At 34.3% G+C, this 21,676-nt stretch overlaps 1 protein-coding gene and 1 pseudogene across 6 annotated transcripts in view; both read left to right on the top strand.

Moving 5' to 3' along the window:
* Positions 1 to 21,676, top strand: part of Prkg1 (protein kinase cGMP-dependent 1) — a 1,207,619-nt gene that overhangs the window by 1,160,580 nt on the left and 25,363 nt on the right. For 3 of the 6 annotated variants that reach the window (XM_074078871.1, XM_074078868.1, XM_074078869.1), the window contains exons 10-11: positions 8,887 to 8,952; positions 9,054 to 9,150. In XM_074078871.1, the coding sequence (XP_073934972.1) occupies positions 8,887 to 8,952; positions 9,054 to 9,150 (163 nt within the window). The remainder of the gene's footprint in view (positions 1 to 8,886; positions 8,953 to 9,053; positions 9,151 to 21,676) is intronic. The other 3 variants (XM_074078874.1, XM_074078872.1, XM_074078873.1) reach the window with 1 other exon arrangement.
* Positions 4,564 to 4,638, top strand: LOC141425120 (small nucleolar RNA U3; annotated as a pseudogene).

Here is a 21,676-nt window from a genome sequence, read left to right on the forward strand (position 1 = left end):
GGTGTGGTGGTGTGCTCCTGCTATGCAGGACATATAAATAGAAGGATCACTGTCCAGGCTGGCCTGGACATAAATGTGAGGCCCTATTTAAAAAAAAAAAAAAGCTACAAAACTAAAGTGAAAAGGACTAGGGGTGTGGTTCAAGTGGTAGAGTCTTCTTTCTAGCAAATGCAAGGCCCTTAGTTCAAACTCTAGTACCACATAAAAACAGGTTAAACATCACAAGGGTATGAGATTAGAGGACAGGATGGGGGGAAGACCACAGAGGAGGAAAGAGATAAGCATAAGAACCAGGGCTTTCTGCAAAGTCTACCTCTCTCAAGACACTTCATATCCCAGAACTCTCAAGCTCTAAGTCAGTTGCATAGACATGTTTAATGCTAACCCTCCATTTTGCAGAAAAAGATGTCTTGTTCATTGGTTCTGGGCCAACTCCTTGATTATTTTTTTGTTTACTTATTATTTACATGTCTAGATGCAAGGAAGTGATGACTTACAGTCTTTTTATTTTCTTCTTACTGCATGCTGCATTTTACTGCCTTTTCATTCCTTGGCCCACTGTAACCATGACAGCACCATAACCCCTCTTCTCCCTGAAGTCCATGAAGAATGCTTCCGAGATTTCCTTTTCAAAAAATTGGTGCTACTGCTATTTTACTGCCTTTAGTGCTAGTAACCATAGAGTCTGGATTTTTATAAAAACAGAAGAACACAACAAAAATTCTGAGTCCAGAAGTAAAAGCTATCTCTCATGTCAGAGTCCAGCCTGATCTTTCTGTTTCTAGTTCAATATTCTGATAGATCCATTTGATTAAGGTTATTATTGAGACCACTTTTAAGATATAATTGATTAAACATTGGCTTATTGATTTCAGAATTTTGACCATCATACAAACAATTACCTATAAGAAAAGACAGTGACTTCCTCTCTAAGTAGAAAAGGGATTTCCTAAAATTTGAAGGGAAAACTAGGCTGTCTTTACCTGTCCTATTTTAGAAATGCAAGTGATGATGAAGATATAGCTTCATGGAAATTGAAGTGAGAGTTCTTCAGTAATGATGAAGCAGTGAGCTGAGCGTGAGACTGCATCCTCACAGGCCTAAGTTATTGCGGCAGTGAAGAGAAAAGGAGTCATTTTCATCTGTCTTCTTGCTTCTTAAACCTCATCTTCCTGGACTTGGGAAGCTGGGCTATGATACTCACTGATTCTGGATCATTCTGCTCTATAGTAAAAAGCAAAAACACTCAGGGCTGAAGATCTAAACTATGTGAGAGGAGAAAGGAGGAAGTTACACTAGCTCCTCAAGGTGGTTCATTTATATGAAGGAAATATCTATTCTGGCATAAATAAAGTAGGGAAAATGTGTGGGAAGGAAGTTATAACTTACAGTCTCTTTATTTGGGGGGTTGGTTTGAATATTTACTTGCAAGTATGTATATCCTCCAAAGCAAAAACAACATCATTGAATAACATGCTAAATTAACTCTTATGGGACAGTAATTCAGTTAAAGCAATCAACACTAAGAGTAATTTAAACCTCTTCAATATAGTTCTTGCTAATCTTCATTCATGGCAAAATGCATTTACTTAGAAATCCCAAATCCATCTTGAACTGTATGGAAACTCCTTCAAAATTCATTAATTACAAGTGCATATTAGTCAATATACTTCAAGTAGAGAGTATAATAACATATCCTCTCTCATTTTTTACAAATACTACTTGGATGTTTGAATTTTTACAAAACCTCTTCTGAGCAAAAATATATTCATTTTAGGCCCTTTTATATGACTGGAGCACATGGATACCTGTGTTGCATCATAGACAAGAACACACAAGTACTTAGTTACAGGGAGGTCACAAATTATTCTTGACTGTAGCAAGAGAGGATACTGCTCAAATATATTATTATAAGTTTTACATTCTGCCTTTGTTTTTCAATTATCAGTACATTATAAAAACTGTAGCGATAGAATCAGATAGTAAAGAAGCATTACAGACCACAAATCAGAGCACCAGTCTCTAATGTCTGAATCTTTCTAATCTTGGTTTAGCATCTGTAACATTAGTTGCTTTGTTTTAAAAATATGGAGGTTTAACTAGAAGAGTGCTAATGGTATTGATCCAGATTTTGAACACATTCTATAGTGATAGCTGATATAAAAATGCATCTCTAAAAGTATGTGAGTCTCTACTATCTTTTTAGAAAGGAAATTGAATTTTTTGAACTAAGGGCAAATATTCCATGATATGAAGCATACCCAAGTGTTTCAGTCCTAATTCTTTTGAGATTAATTATAAAAAATCAATTGTTTATCAGCAAGTAGTCTACTCAGATACAAAATAGAAGTAAAAATATATGTTATCTCTACAGAGCATCAGCAAGGATAAATTATATGAGGGAAAATTTCAAGACCTTAGAAGAAAGCTGCTTTTTAAATTCAGGATATTTTCATTACTATCATTCTTTTTATGCAGCATATAAGTGAAAGGCAATTTTCCTGTATATTCTTGCTGTCTGAATCTAGTCAAGGGAATATATTTGGAAAATATGTAGATGTATCTCATGACTAGATTGGTTATAGAAGGGGTCTGTGTTCTTGAAAAGCTAGAGTTTAAGAAGTAGAGGAAGTCTACTAATGTTATCTCAGATTTCCTAAGGAAGAGATTACACTTCCTGGAGAAAATTGACCAAATGAAATACTGCAGACTCATTAAGTTAGTTTTCAATCTTTATATTTCTTCTACTATTAATAGAATAATAATTATACCTTTCCACTGTATGACAAAATATATTAGAAACTATCCTTTTTAGTCTAGAATTTTAGGAATAGGATTTCTTGTGTTTACAGGTTTTTTAAAAAAAACTTTATAGTACTATGACTTCTATTTATTTATTCATTTAGTAATTTTTTTTTAGTGGGACTGGAGTTTGAACTCAAGGCTTCGAGTTTGCAAAGCAGGTGCTCTAGTGCTTGAGCCACACCTTTAGTGCATTTTGCTCTGGTTATTGTGGAGATGGGGTCTCAAGAATATTTGCCCAGGCCTGGGACCACAATCTTCCTGATCTCAGCCTCCCATGTAGCTAGGATTACAAGTGTGAGCCACCAGTTATTCGTGACTTTTATTCAAATATTTTGTTTGAAAAATATGATTCAACAGAAAATGTCTTACTACAAATTTAAGCTTGTTTTCTGTTTTCCATTGAATCCAAACAATACTGCTTTCAAAGTTTGATTGCCAGTGGGATTTTCTGTATGGTAGTTAAGTTAATAAGAGAAAATTGATGACTTGATTATAGAGATTATCTATTTTTAATAAATATGCTTTTTAAATTTCAAACACTTGAGAATCAAAGGAATAAGGGCATGTACCTCCTAACACTTTTCACATACACAAAGTTAAACACACGATGAAGCAATAGTCCCTGTAGTTTAATCCCAAATCACATCTCTGTTAAATATGCAAGTGAGCATTTCCAATGCTACTTTCTCTCTATCTAGGTATTTTTTTACTAAATTTGTATATATTTTGCCAGACCTAAAAATTGCTCTATACCTCAAGACTTCATAAAATCAGGAACTATTATTACATAGAATGCTTTATATCAATGTATAAGTGTTCATTCAACACATGGCCAGTATTATATCTTGCATGTATGGTAGATCAGGCATATATATTCTGTGTTTGAGGCTCTCTTTCTGAAAGGTCTGACCTCCTTTTAAACTACTGCTGTAGAAGTTTGCATACAAAATGAAAGAGAATTTCTCAGCATTTACCTGGATGCTCAAATAATTTTGGATTCTGACTTGAATGCTCCAAAAATATTCGTACTTACTAGCTTAAGTACATGTTTGTCAGTAGAAATGCCTAAACATTGAAGAAATCAGGACTTAGAAGGACCAAGCCATTGGCAGTGCCGGGACCACGAGTCATGAACTTTTTTCTGTTTGCCAGCATGTTCTCTTGTATCATTTTAAAGTCAGTTGTCTGGTTGAATCTCATCCTACTCCATATACAATAAGAAATAAACTTAGTCATAGGTGAGAATGCATGTATTTTTACTGAAACATTTTATTTTATAGATTTTTTTCCAAGAATTGATAATCCTAAACTCAAAAGGAAATAAAAAATACACTCCAGAGCCAATGAGCTCAAGGAAAGTCATAAGTGATTTGCATATGGATTAGTTGATGCTAAGGCTTAATCTTCCACCTCCTCAGGGCTGGAATTATAGGCATGTACTACCATGCCTGACCTTATTTAGTTTTCCTTGAAGAATTAGGGTAGACTTCTGGAGTTAATTTAGATAAGCTAAACTAAATCAAATAGGGCCACATTTGCTTTTTTGTTCAACTAGTTCTTAATTGCTGATCTGGAACAATAGTTGTGTTACTTTGGAAACTTGGCCTTTACTTTAATAAGTGCACTTACTATTGTAGCTTTGTAAGGTAATGCTAAGATATTTTTGTTATTAGAATATCAAGGTGAAAATAAAGTTTTAAGTCCCATAATTTTTTTTATCCTGTATGAATCATATCCATTTTCTAATATACAGGGAGAAAGACTATACTTTCAGGGATCATTTCTATAGTTTATTACTAGTATATATGGAACAATAATGGTTAGTCATAAGATACAGCATCCAATTATCTTCATTTTAAATGATGAAATCATTGATTGAGGGATATTATGTCAACAACAGAAAAAAAACTGTGATTAATAATAAAGGACACCTGATTCTTACTCCTTGCTTTTTGTTATGGCTGTTAATAATGGACTAAGTAGAAATATGAAAACTAATGGCTATTACCTATTTTCTAAAGATATGTGAATATGATACTGTGCAGAGAAGTGGTTGTGGAGAGAGACAAAGGAGAAGGAAGACACTGAGATCATTCTAGTACTGTTTTCCTTCCTCTAGACCATGTACATATGTGTTACTTGTGTCTTCTTTACATTTATAGCTTTACACTTTTATTGTTTTTGGAACTTCCTTTACATTGAAAGCAGAATTGAAAAAAAGAGGTGAAAATCAGGGCAATTCTGTTACTTTCTGGTAGTTTTTCAAAGAAAAGTTCAGTATTTCACAATTTAAGAGTATCCTATGAGGATTAGCAATTGTCTATTGTTTCCAGTAGCCCCAGATGAATCATATCATTAGGAATGTTTGAGAAGTGATACAGTACCTCTCCTTCTTCACCCAAACTACCTAGTCTCTTGTGATAAAGATATTTGGTCTTTGTTCTTTTTGTTGTTGCTATTATTGCTGTTCTTATTGTAGGGGGAAGGTATGAAGGAGAAGAGGGGTTCTGGGGATTGAACTCAGAGCCCCATGTATGCTAAGCATGAGCCACATTGTGTTATGTTAATCTATTTTAGGGACTTGTAAGCTTCCTCTAGTTATAAGCACAACATATATGTTAGTATTCACACTTTTCTGGGAAAAGGATCAATGAATTTCACCCCATAGTACAATAATAAAAATTATATATTTTTAAAAAATTTATTTATTTAAAATCAATGCCTCAAGCTAAGAGAATATGCTTAGGGAATATGCTTTATACTCCTTTTAATATTTTAAACAACCACGCATCAAGAACTGTATTTCTTACTGAAATGAATTCCCATTAACACTTGCCAAGTGACCTCTTATAAACACCTTTGAAAGATGGATTTTAGAATTGGATGAAACTGGACCTAATTCCTTTGTCCCACTACCCCACACCAGTAGGTTAAGAATATGGGTTGTACACTTAACTTCCTTTAGACAAAGAAAGGTTATTTAATAGAATAACAGCATGCACTTAATTCTCTTCCCCACTCAAACTTTATCAACTCTAAATACAATAGATAATGATGCATGGATTCAAACTGTCTTCAGATAAATTCCTGAGGGAAGAGTCCCTTCTAGTTATGAGAAAAAAAAAAGCAGTTAAATATCTGAAGAATCTAATTTATAGATTAGCTTATTATAACTGTCCATGATACAATTGTTTTCTGTTTAAAAATTGTTATTAATTAAAAAGGAAAGATGTCCAAAGTACTTCACGAACATGTGACTCTGAGACTTAAAAATAACCTAAATGAGAAGGAAAATTAAAGGGATGTAAAATATTAACAACTACCAACATTTCCTTGGTTGGAAAGAAACTACTATGGTTACATCTCTACATTGATTTCCCACAAACCAAGACCCGAAACAAACAGCAATGTAATGAAGGACTGAGAGCACAATTACCCCAGAGGGTCTTTAAAATGTCTCTCCCCATAACAAGATAATATCACCAACTGAGTAGTATTTTAAAAATTGACCTAGTGATACTAACAAAGTAATTAACAAAATTAGCAAATTATGATTACAATGTTATCTCTCTTCATTAAAACACGAAGTATTTAACTTAACCGTAGTCAGATCGTAGTGTATGGAGAAGTATGTATGTAAGTGGATTTTTATGACAAAAGAGAAAATGGTTATTATTTTGGATGAAGTTTAATCTGTCCACCCCATTAGTTAAAATACCAATAATTAACCAGATGATAATTATTAATGTCCAAACATAAAATAACCACGTTATAATTTTTGTGCTTTGTATCTGCCTTTTCCAGCAATTTTAAGCTGTTGGCTATTATAGAACTATTTTTCATTCTTATGGTTCTAGGACCAGAAGGGTAAGAGCCTCACCCTCTTCCCAGACTTTATCACCTCCAGACTCATTGAGCATCTACTTATCTCTCTGGCCCATTTTAATCTACCCCAAAATTCTTATATGGATTTTGGAACTTCCTGGAGCTTTCTAAGATTTGGAACCATGGTTTTCAGTTCATCCTGTACATCAGAATCACAAGAAAATCTACAAATATACAAATATTTGGGCATGCATTCTAGATTCACTTGGTCTGTAGTGGGGCTAGAATGAAGTATTTTTGAAAAAACATGGGTGGCTCTAATTTATAATGAAGGCTAGGAATCACTCCATTTATTCAGGTGTACTTCCAATAATTTTACAAGCCCAAAATTATTTCATAGGGACTATAAATTTTGGGGATATACTGAAGCATTTAAGTAATAACATCATACATTAAACACATAAAATGGAATCAAAATAGTCCGAGTTTATCCTTTTTGCACCCAAGTTTTCTGAATCCAATGAGCGCATAGATTATCAAGAGAATCTCATTGTGAATTAATATAATGGTTGTATAAATAACAACAAAGCCTTTAGTAAAGTCTTAAATGAAGAGGCTGTCTCCTCTATGTAAATCCTAAACCATGTTTTTTAAATAAAAAAGATATGAATTAACTGATCAGCATAGGTGTTTTAAAAATTCAAGTAGCCAGAATTCAGCTAAAATGTACCTTTTTAAAATTTACTTCAGGCCTACTTTTATTTGTTCTATGAGACTGATAGAAAAACAAGACCATGAAAGTTTTAAAACATTTTAGAAACTAGATATAAAAGACACCTTTTAAAAAAAAGTGTTGCCAGTAAGGATTTGTTTATCTGGTCTACCAGGAAATACTTGACCACATATAAACTGTCAAGAGGTCTGATCCCAACAGATGTCCTTTAAAGCACCTGTTGTAGTCAATTCTGGCCTTTTAAATGGGATGAAGTTTTAATTTTCCAAAAGCAGAGAGCAAGACAGTTGGAATGTTAGCAATGCGCATTTGCTACTTTGTTCCATTGTAGTAAACCAGCTCCTGAATTAGTGCTAATATTCAAATGTTGTAGTTAATACGAGAAGTCTACAAATACCACTTAAATTAACTAACTTTGTTCATAGAACAAAGGTAGTTGGTTTCACATAATAAACAAATAAATAAAAACAATGGTATTTTTTAAAACCTTGGGAGTTATCTGTCAACAATTGTTAAAATACTAAAACTGTAGATATAAAGTGAAGAGGCTAGAAAGCTGTTTCACTTGTCTCCCAAGTGGAACCTCAAGTTGTGTTTGATTGTAATGAAAAAACTAAAATGTCACATAACTTAACACCAAACATGCCTGTGACTGTGTTAGTGACACTACCTCAAGTATATTCATCATTTCTATGTATAATATCATACAGATTCAAGTACTGTCGTGATGAAGGCCATGGGTCATGCACAGCTATTCAAACACTTTAATTTTGAGACAGCTGAATTACACCCTGACCTGGCTTTAGTGAGTGGGCAGATCATCTTCATCCTTATGCCTTCCTGCCCTTTCTAAAAATAGCAAGGCCTTTAACAAGGAGATATTTTAAGCAGCTCATATTCACTCCTCTCATTGGGAGAAGCTTATTTTGGCCACTTGCATGTGTCAGATTTGCATGTGTTCATAGTTAGACTTTTGGAATACTAGCCCATGCTACTCACCACTCATATAAGAAACTTGCACATGTAAAGACACTGGGATTGCTAGCTCAGAGTGCTGGCTACAAGTCAGAGGGTAAGCATAAATGAAAGGAAGACACTTTTTAGGGATGTGAATATGCTCCTGAAATCATCCATTTCAGACACTGGCACACCAGTCCTCAGCTTTTCGGATCTGTTTTCATAAAATCTGGCTGTGATTTTGTTCCAGAGACCTCCACGATCTTGTTGCATTTAATAAATATTCATAGGAGGCATTGTCAGCCCGTGGATAAGGGAAACTAATGAGAAACTGCCATCCAAAATCTGAACGGCAAAAACAAAACCAAGCAAAATCAAAATATACAAAGCAAAACCAACAAAGAGCAAGTCAAACAATCCACGCTCACAAGAAGACGCGTAGAAAAATACCAAGATGTAACTTTGATTTGATAACTAAACTTATCAGTCATTTGACTGATATGCAGTGGGTACTTTGTATTTTTCTACTTTGAAAAACAAGCTCAAATCTATGTTATTCTGTACAGCTGGGACCAAAAACACTATGAGTGTGAGAAAATACAGACTCTAAAAGCAAGATGGAATTTAAGCAGGTAAAACCTGTTCCACAGTCATGTCATTCCAGTACAGATATACGTAGTACTCGTGTTTGCACCTCTAAGAAATTTCCATTTTTTCGCATCAAAAAATCCAGATATGAAGCTGAAGCTGCTTTCTTCGCCAACCTGAAGCTGTCTGATTTCAACATCATTGACACCCTTGGAGTTGGAGGTTTTGGACGAGTAGAACTGGTATGTGATCACCCTTTCAATGCTTTTCAAAGCTTCTGTCTTCTTTTCCTTTTTCTTTTCTAGCATGAGATTTCTTTCTCTTTTCTGTCATCATTAACTACTCTTGCTTCTGAGTCATTACAAAATTCCTTCATATAGACCTGCCAGGATTTGCAACAAAGTGTGCTGTGCCATGCAGTCAATACAGTAAAAATAAATACAAAATGACTTTTCAGAAATCCTCTTCCTATCAACTGAAAGTAAACACATTTACTTAATAAGCATAAAGAACTGTTTACCCAGATGACTTTTTATAATCTTTATTTCCTTCATTCTGAGCAGTGCATGCTAACTTAATTATGCATCCTAACTATAATTGCAATAATTTAAATGTAAATTTTTACATTTAAAAATAATTTAAATGTAAATACATATAAAAGAAACTGGGATATATGTGTGTGTGTGTGTGAAATAAATAATATGATAGTAGTACTGTGATTCTGTAGTTTTAAGTACATATTAGGATAATGATAATGATTTAGGTATTTTTATTATTTGCACACACTTCATATAGAGATATATATACATACACAGATAAGTGTGGAAGAAGATGATGAAAGCACTTCTGTATGAGCTCATATATTAAACACATTGCATGAATGTAGTGTAAGCAATATGAACGAATACTCATTTTGCATTTGCTTGAAATAGTAATTTTAAAAGTGACATCTTCCAATAAAAATTAGAAAAAGAAATATATCTTGGTGACAGAGGTCACTGGATTCCAAGACTATGTGGTTATAAACCCTCTTTGAGAATGTGGACTCATTTCTACCTCTCAGCTGAACTCAGAGGAGTCCCTGATATTAGATACCTGTCAGTACATTAGGAACTCCCTGGGACTGTGTATGGTGCAGTAAACAGTTACTGTTGCCTCAGAGGCCAGGATAAATCCCCTTCCATAAAAGCGAAATAATTCAGAGCTATTTTTGATATTTGTCCATTTCTGCTGGACTTTGTCATTTCTGCCTTTGATAGATGGGAAGATGGACTTCAATAGCACAAAAGAAGGTTGTAGAGCATAATGTCTCTAATTGAACTTGCATTATTCTTTCCTTAACACTGGCTGGAGACACAATCGTAAAATACTGCTTCTGACATGAGAGAACATAGTGGGCCTATGAGGATTTCAGATATGGGAGTAAAAATAAGTAAGGGACTAGAAAAACCTCTTGCTTTTCTGAATCCCACCAATCAATGTAGCTTTAGCTTTATTTTTTAATAACTTTGGTTTTGTGGTGAATCACAATTGTTTGTATAGCTAATCAGGCATATTAAATAGCATTATACATGAACAGCTTTGCTCTCAAGGTGCTGGCGTATATAAGCAAGATATAGGGTAGAGTTCCTTACCAGGAAGAGTTTGCTGTCTGGTGCATTCATTTAAATAGTGGTATATCTATATCTATATATTATATCTATCTCTATATATCTATAGATATAGACATATATATATATATATATATATAAAGCCCTCTCTTAACCAAACAGTATAAAGGCCAGAAATTCCTAGAGATTGATTTGGGAACTGTTATAGATCCATAAAAATTATTTTTAAAGGCTATGAACAATAAAATTGCTGTTTTGGCTGGCAAAAATAGTCAACATTATGACTTTGTGAACTTCTAGAGGTCTGGATAATTTCAAGTTACCAGTGAGATGTTTTATGAAATATAGGGGTTTTGTTGGAACTTTAGAAAAACTGAAACTATTGATAATATTTAGCATGGTTTATAGTAGCTCCGAAAATACCTTTGAAACCACCTCATGCTTAACAATGAAATGGCAGTTTCATAGTGGAAAACTTCTAGAAATTTTCTGAAATGTGAGGGGGCACAAGCAAATAGCCATAAAAGTTTAATTATATAAAAGGTAATGATGCCATTTAGCTAGGTGCTGGTGGCTCATGCCTATAATCTTAACTACTAAGGAGGCAGAGATCAGGAGGCACTAGGTTCAAAGCCAGTCTGGCCAAATAGTTTGTGAGACACTACCTTGAAAAACACTTTATAAAAATATGGCTGGTGGAGTGGTTCAAGGAGAAGGCCCTGAGTTCAAGCCCCAGTACTGCAAAAAAAAAAAAGGTAATACCATTTAAAAAGGCAAGATATGTATGTATTTGTTTGTATCTGCATGTGCATGTTGCATATACACATATTTATGCATAATCTCCATCCCAGGAGGGATATTGGACAATTTAGCCCAGTTTTCTTCTCTTGGACATTATATCTTACTATCTATACAAGTATTTACAAACTAATGAAAACTATAAATCAAAGAATATATTTAGGTCGGAAACCCACCCAGGATTGCAAAAACTGTAGAAAATATTGATAAATCCTTAACGGTCATTAGGTACAATAAGCCCCTTGCAGGGAGAAACGTGTTCTTAACCTGTGAAGTCACATCTTATGTCATTTTCCTCATCCCAAAACATGCCAGGGGAAAATCCAGATATCTAGATGGTATTTGCTAATCAATATTGACCAGCCACTTACGTGATCACTGATACAGTAGCATTCATTCACTTACAATTGCCTGATCATATTAACTGCTGGGTATGAAAATACTCTTCTTTGTGATTGTTCATCTTTTACAGGCATTCAGTGATGTCAGAACTGAGAGTTTGACCTCAACACCATGACTTTACATAATTACACATAATGTTGGCATCCCACTAAGATAATAGTGTATCCACATCATCCATAGTTGGGAGGCTGCCAACTATGCCAAGTTCTGCTGACTACACAAGTTTTCTTTTCATTCTCTTCTGAAATTAACACATTCAGGGTAATTTTACCAATATTTTAGAATATTATTTTTGAGCAATACAATCCTTGTATTTCAGATACAACTGAATAGTACTAAACATGTTAATACAAAGTGTATAATATAACTTTTACTACTACTGCTTAGTTTAGCAATAATATTGATTGGGCAAATGACATAAAATAATGCTACAAGTTGATTTTATAATAGTATTTTAAAAATTTCCTAGGTTATAAACTCTCCACTGGAGTGGAGGAACCTAGAAATTTGAGGTTTTGAATTTCATTTCCTGTTAGAGCTAAGAATGTGTGTTTCATTACTATTTGACATACAGATTATATTTGTGCAATTTTGCATAATGATATACCCTTCCTAGACTTATTAGCATATCTTCATTTTTATCATTAATCAATTTAGATGCAGGAGAATTTTTCAGGCAGGAGAATTTCTAGAAAATTTTTCAGTTTTTGGAGACAAAAACATAATAAGGAATTTAAAATTTGTTGGATGAGTTCAAAAGCTTGTAATAAAGATTTTGTATGTATAGGACTTTGACTTTTAAGCTGCTTAGACAATTTCATAAACACTTTTGGCATAACTGAACTTAATTTAATATCAGACATGTCTGGTTTATAGCCACTACCTTCAGGCAATAATTTGTAATGCTTTCATTTCTGTTATCTTCCATTTATCATATATCATTTTCATGTTCTTTGAGATTGGGTTTTCTAATGTGTTCAGTGTGACATGTATGTCTTCACATTGTGTCTTCCAGAATGCAAATTCTTTTTATAGTATCCCTTTCAGCAAAAGAGCTCAGCTTTCTTTTTATATATAATTTATTCATTAAAGCTTTAAGTACTAGCATATGACAGCTAGGTATCCTCTTCATTACAAGGCATGATTGTCAAATAAACAGAATGGTTTTACAAATCATAAGTGAAAATTGGTTCCACTGCTTTATGGTCACATTCCTAATTTAATATCTGGCAACACTATGTGTTGGTTTTTTGAATATTAGATATTTAATATATGTATTTAGTAATCCAGTTGGCTCCACTATCAGCAAACTATACTTAGGTAAAATATAGGAACATTGATATGGGAGACATAGTCTCTGTCTTCTCGAATTACATCCTTTTTATATCAATGATTTCACATATGTATAGTGAGCTCTCTGAAGAGAGAGAAAAGCTTTAATTGAAAATAACTCCTGGCTCTGGGGACACTCAGTTTTCTGGAAGGGACAATTGTGTACACTCAAAACTAAACAAACAGCACAGGCTCAGTGCCTGGAGAAGCAGGACTTTGGGGAGAAGATGGCATTTCCAAGCAGTGGGAGAGTCAAGGCATCAATGTAAATGTCTGAAGCTTTAGACTACATGCTTCATAAAATGAAACTGCTGCAAGAACAAATATTACTGCCTTACTAAAATAATCAGCCTTTCATTTGAAGCCAACTTTATAATCTTCAAATTGATTTCATATCCAGTATGATATTCTGCCCTCATAGTTACCCTGGCAGGAAAACACAAAGTGCAAGCCAAATTTCATAAGAAAAATTTCAGGAATGATGTATATAAATGGCTTAAGTCCATCACTGAAAGAAGTGTTATTATTGTCCAGAACAATGTGGAGTTTTTTTAGAGGCTTTTTCTGTCATTTCAGCCTCTAAAAAATATTTAGATTCTTGCCACCATCAGCCATCACCACCACCATTACATTAAAGGAGTGTATGCGTATCTTAGCTTCAAAAGCATTCTTCCAGAATTCAAGAACCTTAACTGAACCTATATCTAGAATAAATGTAACAATGATCTGCTATGCAAATATGTTTCTGTCAAACTCCAAGAGACTCCCCTTTCTCTAAAAATTTTGTTCTTACTATTTTAGTGGCAACATGTTTGTGAAGAAAAAATAATCAGACAACATAACATGGTGCCTAAAAGCTAGAGCTCTAGAATTAGACCTTCTAGATTGAGATATTACCAACTATGTGTGCTCACTGATTTATTTAAACCTCCTGAGCCTCAGTTTTCTCGTCTGTAAAATGATGATAATAATAAGATACATGTTTCACAAGATTGCAAAGACTGAATGAGTTAAAATCCCCCAAAATACTGTCTCATGCATCATAGATCAATATGCTATCAATGTTATTTTTGCTATAATAATAATTGCTTATTATTAAAATATGCTAATGATAACTATCTTCATTTAACATAGCCAGCTATTCCTATAGAAGAGAAAGGGAATGGAATGATTTTACTTTTTCCTTCTCTTGCTGGGCCAAGACCTGAGAAGATGAGTACTTTTTTTTTTAATACAAGTAAGAGCCTGAGATCTTCAAATGACCTTCAGGTATAGCTTCTATTAAATTCCCCAAACTACTAAAGTGCTTTGTTTTCTGATCTGTCATGAGAGAAGATGGGAAACAGTTTTCAATCTTTTCCACACCAAACTTGTGTGCACCTGAAGTCATCTGCTTTTATTTTTCCATTTCTCTTCTAAATTGTAAAGCCCTACCTTTTAACCTCTCAATAGGAAATCATTTTCCATGCACAGTGCTGCATTATATCCAGTTGCTTGGCGGCCTTCTGAGGCTCTGGCACCCCAGTTAAGCATAGTAAGGACCTGGCTCTTGCCAAGAGCAGTAAAGGTTATGTCTCATTCTTTCTGTGAATCTAACCAACTCTATGAATCCTGAAGCTGAATTGCCAAGGAGCTAGCAATGAGATAGCAAGTTGAGGAAGTACCCTACTCTGAGACATGCAGGGTGTAGTAGGGTCTCTGTGTGGTACAAAATGGCACCCATCTCACTTTCATAACATTTCCTGCTACCTTGGTACGTGAATCACAGGCAAGCTAGCTTGGAAAGCTATGTAAACTAACCAGAAAAAAATAGAGACTGAGAGATGATTAAATAAGAAATTAGGTGATAAACTCATTGCTCAGTCAACAGAGTTTTGCTTCATCATTATGAAAGGTGAGCAGCTTAACTCCAAAGGGAAACCCCAAGTAAGATGAAAACATTTCAAGCACCTCCTTCTGCCAAGCCACACAGCCATGAAATAGAATAGCTGTGGGACTGCTGAAAAGCATTTGCCATTTGTGTCCACAGTAATCTATGCTTCAGGGTTGATGCCTGGGGAAGCCCTGCTTCCCTGTGGCCTTGTGTCCTCTGACAACTAAAGTGAGTAAACACTCAACTGGTTAAAAACTGAAAGTTTGCCTCATTTTAACATAGTCTTTTTCTCCAGTTGTACCTTCTCTGGCATATTATCAAATATGTAATTTGATTTATGTTTATTCTTAAAAAGAATATTTATGATTATTGATTGCTAAGAAAATAAGTAATTTATATATCTTATGAAGGTCCAATCTAACAGAGCATCAGTAAGTACAGTAATAATATACTGCACCTCCTAAAGTAACCACAAGACACTTTCTAAGCAGAAATTACAGGCAGTAAAATCTCTTTCTATGTTCATGGATGCAAATAATGTAAGATAGTTCATTAATTCATCTTGTTACTATAGAATATATATTCTTTTGTACATCAATAATTATAATACACTTTGTGCTACATGAATGACAAGAAATAGAAAGTTTATTTCTTATACATTCTTTGGATTCATTACAATGTTATATGCCAATTATCTATTGAGGTGTATTTTTATTAAAAGTATTTGAAACAGTACCTGATCATAAGATAAATTGTTAACAGTTCCTTTTCTAAACCTGTGTATGATTCTAGAAAGATCACTATAAACCTTGAAAGCATTGGAAATATCTTCCTGAGGCTTAAGAAATTTCTGATAAAACAGTTTACTTGAAAGTTAAGATTTAGGCCATAAGCACCTGTTTTTGTTTTCTGAAACAAAAATTTTCTTTTTTTACCTAGTGAATTTATGAGTACATCATATTCAGCAAAAATTTACTAAAAATAAGTATTCCCAAATATTGTTTGTGGGATGTAGAAATATCAAGTGTGATATTCTAGCCCTCAAGAAATTTCTGCCTCCTCCTAAGAAGATAAGTTTAACATATTGAAAATTGGCAAACAAAATTACTTAGTATTGTATTACATCATAAATTATGCAGAAACATTCTCAGAATTTCAGAAGGAGAGAGGTCGTTTAGTGCTTATGGGGTAGAAGAGGTCCTTAGAGGATAGACAGAATGGAAGCCAAGGCTTGCAGAATAGGTTGGGATTCAAACGAACAGATGGGGAAAGGCCACTCCAGGCAAAGGTTACAACATAAAAGGCCACATTTGTCACAGGACACCAAAACAAGTGATCAGACTGGAGTGGAACTGTATAAAGGAACAGTAAGAAATTTTATTAGGTAGTCAATCAATAGCATACAACTGTATTATATTCTTGATTAAACTTGCAAAAAGAGGGAGGTATTTGGATATTAGGTTAACTACTGAAAGCATGTAAACACAAACTCAGCTCTGGACTTCCATTCATGAGTTGAAAGACTGCTCTGTAAGGTGACTACATATGCTGTTTTTAGGTAGCACTGCTCTCAGAAATAAGCATATTTTTTCCTTCTGAATAAGATAGTATACTTTGTGCCAAGATGGAATCCTTATCTCCAAAAATTTTATTTATGTACTTTAAAATCATGGTCCTTTCCATGAGAAGGGAAAATAGCCCCTTTGTGAATGTCAGTAAGATAGAAGATACCATATCCTTTTAAACAAAATGAATGGTTTAATCTTGCTTTCTGGAAAAAAATGTTGATTTATCAACTGTATGTATTTAACTAATTGCAAAATCATATTCTGTCCCTTATAATAACATTCCCATTGTCATTGACATACACAACCCATTAGCTTGAAGACTGAGCTATGAAGTCAGGAGTATTATGGGCTGGATGGCTTTATTCTTAGTCCAAACCCCAGCCAAACACTTTGCAAGTTCACTGTAAGAGTGAACCTGGGTGGAGACCATCCTCACCCAAAAGGAGTTCAAAGAAGTTAAGCCAATGGGAACACTGTCCCGTCATTGCTATGACGTTGGGTGCTACAGTCACATGAACAGAGCAGTTTAAATATCTAATGTGACTATTTTCATAGATTAAGCTAAATGAGTCAAAATCTGAAATACATATTGAAGTGACTTAAATATACTTACAGTACATTCATATTTATACAAAACCTTGTGAAAATTTGAAGTACAGAAACAATAGAGAGGAAGAAGAAAGGATGGTTTGAGGATAGCATGTATTAAGAAATTTAATTTAAATTCATTTGATTAAAATCTAATTAATCATAATTCTTCTGGTATGTAACAGTCAAAAATTATAAATCTATTTACATATCTGTTTATAAATCTATTTTGTATATGTATCTATTTTGTTTATATTTAAGAATCTAAAAAATATGACTAGAATACAAAATCTTTTCCTGACTTAATCTGGTCATGATATAGAAACAGTGGAATTTTGCAATACATGATTCTCTGTATCATTTCAACTTATTTTAAGCCTATGGGAAGTTTTAAGTTACAAGTGTGCTTTAGATATTAGAATAAATTGAATTATGTGAGATATTCAGGAGCTCAGTTTGCAAATGTGCAAAACTGATGCATATAGTATTGTTTATGTGTGTGAAATTATGCATAAAAATCAAGGACTTACAACATTTGCCTTCTTTAAATGTAAATGAGATGTTTTTATGGGCTATACTTAAGTCAATAATAGAATTAGCATTGTTTGCTCTTAAGAAATTTGAAGAATAGGATACTAACTTGTGGCATAGAAGCTTTCTGGGCACTTTAAGCAACTCACTTTCTTTTATGACTATAGTAGTCAGCCCATTTCAACATGAAGGCAATTTAGTTTACCATGTCCAAAAAGTAATTTGAATCATAGTTAATAAAATTGCCTTTTCTTTCTCTATGAATGTATAACTTCCACAAATTCAGACAGATTATTCTTAGTTCTTTTAATTTAGTTGGTTGGGACAGTTATTAAAAATAGATTTAATTATGAGTTTTAAGTCCTTTATAAATATCTTTTTTAGTTACCATTTTCAGATATCTTGGAAAGTATGGTGGTGATGATAATTTCTTTGACACTACAAGGGATTGAACTCAGGAACTCATGCTTTCTAGGCAGCTGCTCTACCCCTTGAGCCACCCTACTACCCCTTTTTGCACTAGTTATTTTTGAGATAAGGTCTTAGTTTATGTCTGAGCCAGACTGGACCACAGTCCTCCTATTTGTGCTTCTCAGCATACTTGGGGTGACAGGTGCGTGCCACCATATCACCTAGTCATTGGTTAAAAGGAATCACCCCCCCCCATTTCTGTTCTCTACAATCCTGTGGTCTCTGCCTCTCAAGTAGCTAGGATTACAGGCTTGAGTCCTCACATCCAGCATGATAATTGTTATATGCACTGAAAGTATTTTCACATGCAATACCTGATTTTGTCTCACAATGTCTGTCTGTAAGACAAATTTGGTTTAATTCCATTTTAAGTGCAGCAATGGGTATCTAGGAAAGACTATATGGACTTGTGTAAGACTATAGTTTATATATTACGGAAATATTAAAAAGCAATGCCAATGAATTGCTCATTATTTTGGCTAGATGAGTTTAAAAGAATTTCACAATAATTTTATGCATTTAGCTTAAGTTGACCCATGATACTAATTTTTTTAAATTGGACCTTTTGAGTTTAGGACCTGTGATGAACAGCTAGAGAAGCCATAAAATGATAATATTTTTTTAAAATGATGAAATTTCATGGAAATTAGAGTAAAGAGACATAGTTTTTGGCTAATTGGGGGAACCTGTATTGAAGGGAAAAAATAAGAATAGGAAAAAAAGCATTTCTGACCTTTAGTACTTTAAAATGTAGATTAAATACATAGCTATATTATAATCAATAAAACAGAACCAGAAATAATAAATACACATATTTCCTAGGTTTCCCCCTTGTTAAAATTCTTAAGCAGTTTATTGAGTTATAATTTGCATAGCATAACATTTTCCCATTTTATATGCATAATTCAAAGACCATTTCTTTACTTCAATAAGAACCTTGTACCTGCTTTCCAATACTCTCCATTCCCACACCCAACTCCAGGCAGTTACTCATCTACTTTCTGCTGCATCTGTGCTCCTCCTGAGCCCTCGGCTCCATGCTGCATGGGCCAGCCAAGGGGCCCTAATCTACTTTTTATGTCTAAATATTTGTCTTTTCTGGTGCAAATTTTCTTATACTAAAATTTTGTGTTACACTCAATGTTGAGTGTGTGAATATAAATTCCCATTAATAATCTAAATTCCCACTTGTTTCATGTACAGTAATTTCATGCCTTGCTCTTCTTGAATTTTATGGGTAGTTTATGGCTTTTTACACACTGCTTCAGCTTTGTTCTCAACTCAACTGATGCAGAATGTTTAAGTTGTTCCCTAAATGTGGACTCTTAGGCCAGTATCTGATAGGACTGGGAAGTGTCTGGCAATTGGGGAATCTTGGAAAATGATGGAGACACAACAGTCTAGTGCTCCTTCTGTTTGAGCCACTCCACCAGCCCTGTTCATTTGTGTGTGTGTGTGTGTGTGTGTGTGTGTGTGTGTGATGGTTTTTTTCTGGATAGGATCTCAGGAACTATTTGTCTAGTGCAAGGCTGCCTTTGAACCTCCATCCTCCTAATCTCTGCCTCCTGAGCAGGTAGGATTACAGGCATGAGAAACCAGTGCCCAGCTAAGTATAAGAGATCTCCTAAGTAGCTTCTTGGCTGGTGGAGTAGCTCAAGTTGTAAGAGTGCCTGCCTAGCAAACATGAGGTCCTGAGTTCAAACTTCAGTGCTGCCCGATATGAATATATATATATTATATATATATAACATAATATGATATCAATATGAATATATATATTATATATATAACATAATATGATATAATATATATATTCATATATATATCTATATCTGTCTATCTTCTTAAGTCTTTATGTATTACTTAGTAGCACAGAGTGGGTTGATAGACCTGTGGTGGGGCATATTTTGGGAAAAGCGCTTAGACCTGAAGAGATTATTAGACTAAGATGCATGTAAGAATGAACAGTTAGTATTTACTTAATGTTAACTCCATTCCAGACTCTTTGCTTCATATAAGTAGGCCCTTTTATTTCAACTTTATAGGTAACCTACAAGGATTCATCCTGTATTAGAGATGAGTAGTATCTCTAATACAGAGAGAATTTGAGTAACTTGTCCAAGATTGTAAGCCAGATAACAATTGAGATTAGAACAAAGGCAGTCAAGCATCACACCCTCAATCAGGGAATTATCGTGTGCACCTAGGAAGTTAGGGTAGTGTGCAAGGGAAGACAGACCTGGGGAGCAGCCTGGCTAACTGAGCTGTCAAGAATTCTTGGGCAAGAGGAAGGAGAATTATAATTAAACAATGCTTTCTCCTCTTTGCTGGCCTCTATCCACACTGAACGCTAATTTCATATCTCTAGCTGACCTGCTACAAAATAAAGCTCATCATCACAAATTTCACAAGTGGTGCCAGCATAACTAACTTGTCCAACAGGAAAAATGAAAGCCAAACTGAATTTTGCTTTAAATTTTTTCATGGATTAATACTACAATGAAGCATACCATCTCAGGTGATTCCAGTTTAAAATGGTGAAGGAGGGTCTGACTAAAGGGCTATCCTCCAAGGAACTAGTGAGGCTTTAAAAAAATTTTTTTATTGTTGTGCTGGGTGGAGGTACATTGTGGCATTTACAAAAGTTGTTACAATATATCAAATATATCATACTTGAATTCACCTCTTCCACTTTTCTCCTTTATTCTCCCCTCCCCAGTTCCTGGAATAGCTTCAGCAGGTATCATTTTTCCAGTTACGTAGATGTGTACACAGTATTTGTACCATATTCACCTTCCCACACCATTTCTCACTTCCTCCCTCGTCCCACTGGTACCAACCCCCCAGGCAGGACCTATTCCCTATTCCGCCCTCCTGTTCTCCAATTTTGTAAAAGAAAAAAAGTTGACATTTTAATTTGTTTAAGATAGCTATACAGGGAGTTTCCTTGTGACATTTCCATGTATATATGTATTATAACTCAAATTGGTTCATCTCCTTTATTTTTCTTCTTTCTACATTAGTCTACTTCTTGTGGTGGTTTCAACAGGTTTAAAAATTCTATATTCATTTTTTATAAAGATACATCAACCATATTCACTGCCTTAACTTCCTTCTTTTTACCCTCCCTCTCTCGTATGTGACCTCCCCTTAGCATGACCTGTTTTCTTTATAACAATGCTATATTTTTATTAAGTCTATAGTCTTCATATGAAAGAAAACATTCAGCTTTTGGCCTTTTTATTTTCACTGTTTTTCCTTTATTGCTGTGCTGGGTGGGGATACATTGTGGCATTTTTAAAGGTTCTTACAATGTATCAAATATATCATATTTGAATTCACCCCCTCCACTGCTTTCCTGTATTCCCCCCTCCTCCAATTCCTGTAATAGTTTCAATAGGTATCATTTTTGCATTTATATACTGAACCTAGCTAACTTCACTTAAGATGATGTTCTCCAGGTTCATCCATTTACCTGCAAGCAATGAAATTTCATTCTTCTTGTGGCTGAATAAAATTCCATTGTATATAAATACCATATTTTCTTAATCCATTCATCAGTAGTGGGGTATCTTGGCTATTTCCATAGCCTAGC

Source organism: Castor canadensis, chromosome 7 (genome assembly GCF_047511655.1).
Source record: "Castor canadensis chromosome 7, mCasCan1.hap1v2, whole genome shotgun sequence".
In the NCBI taxonomy this organism is placed as follows: Eukaryota; Metazoa; Chordata; class Mammalia; order Rodentia; family Castoridae; genus Castor; species Castor canadensis.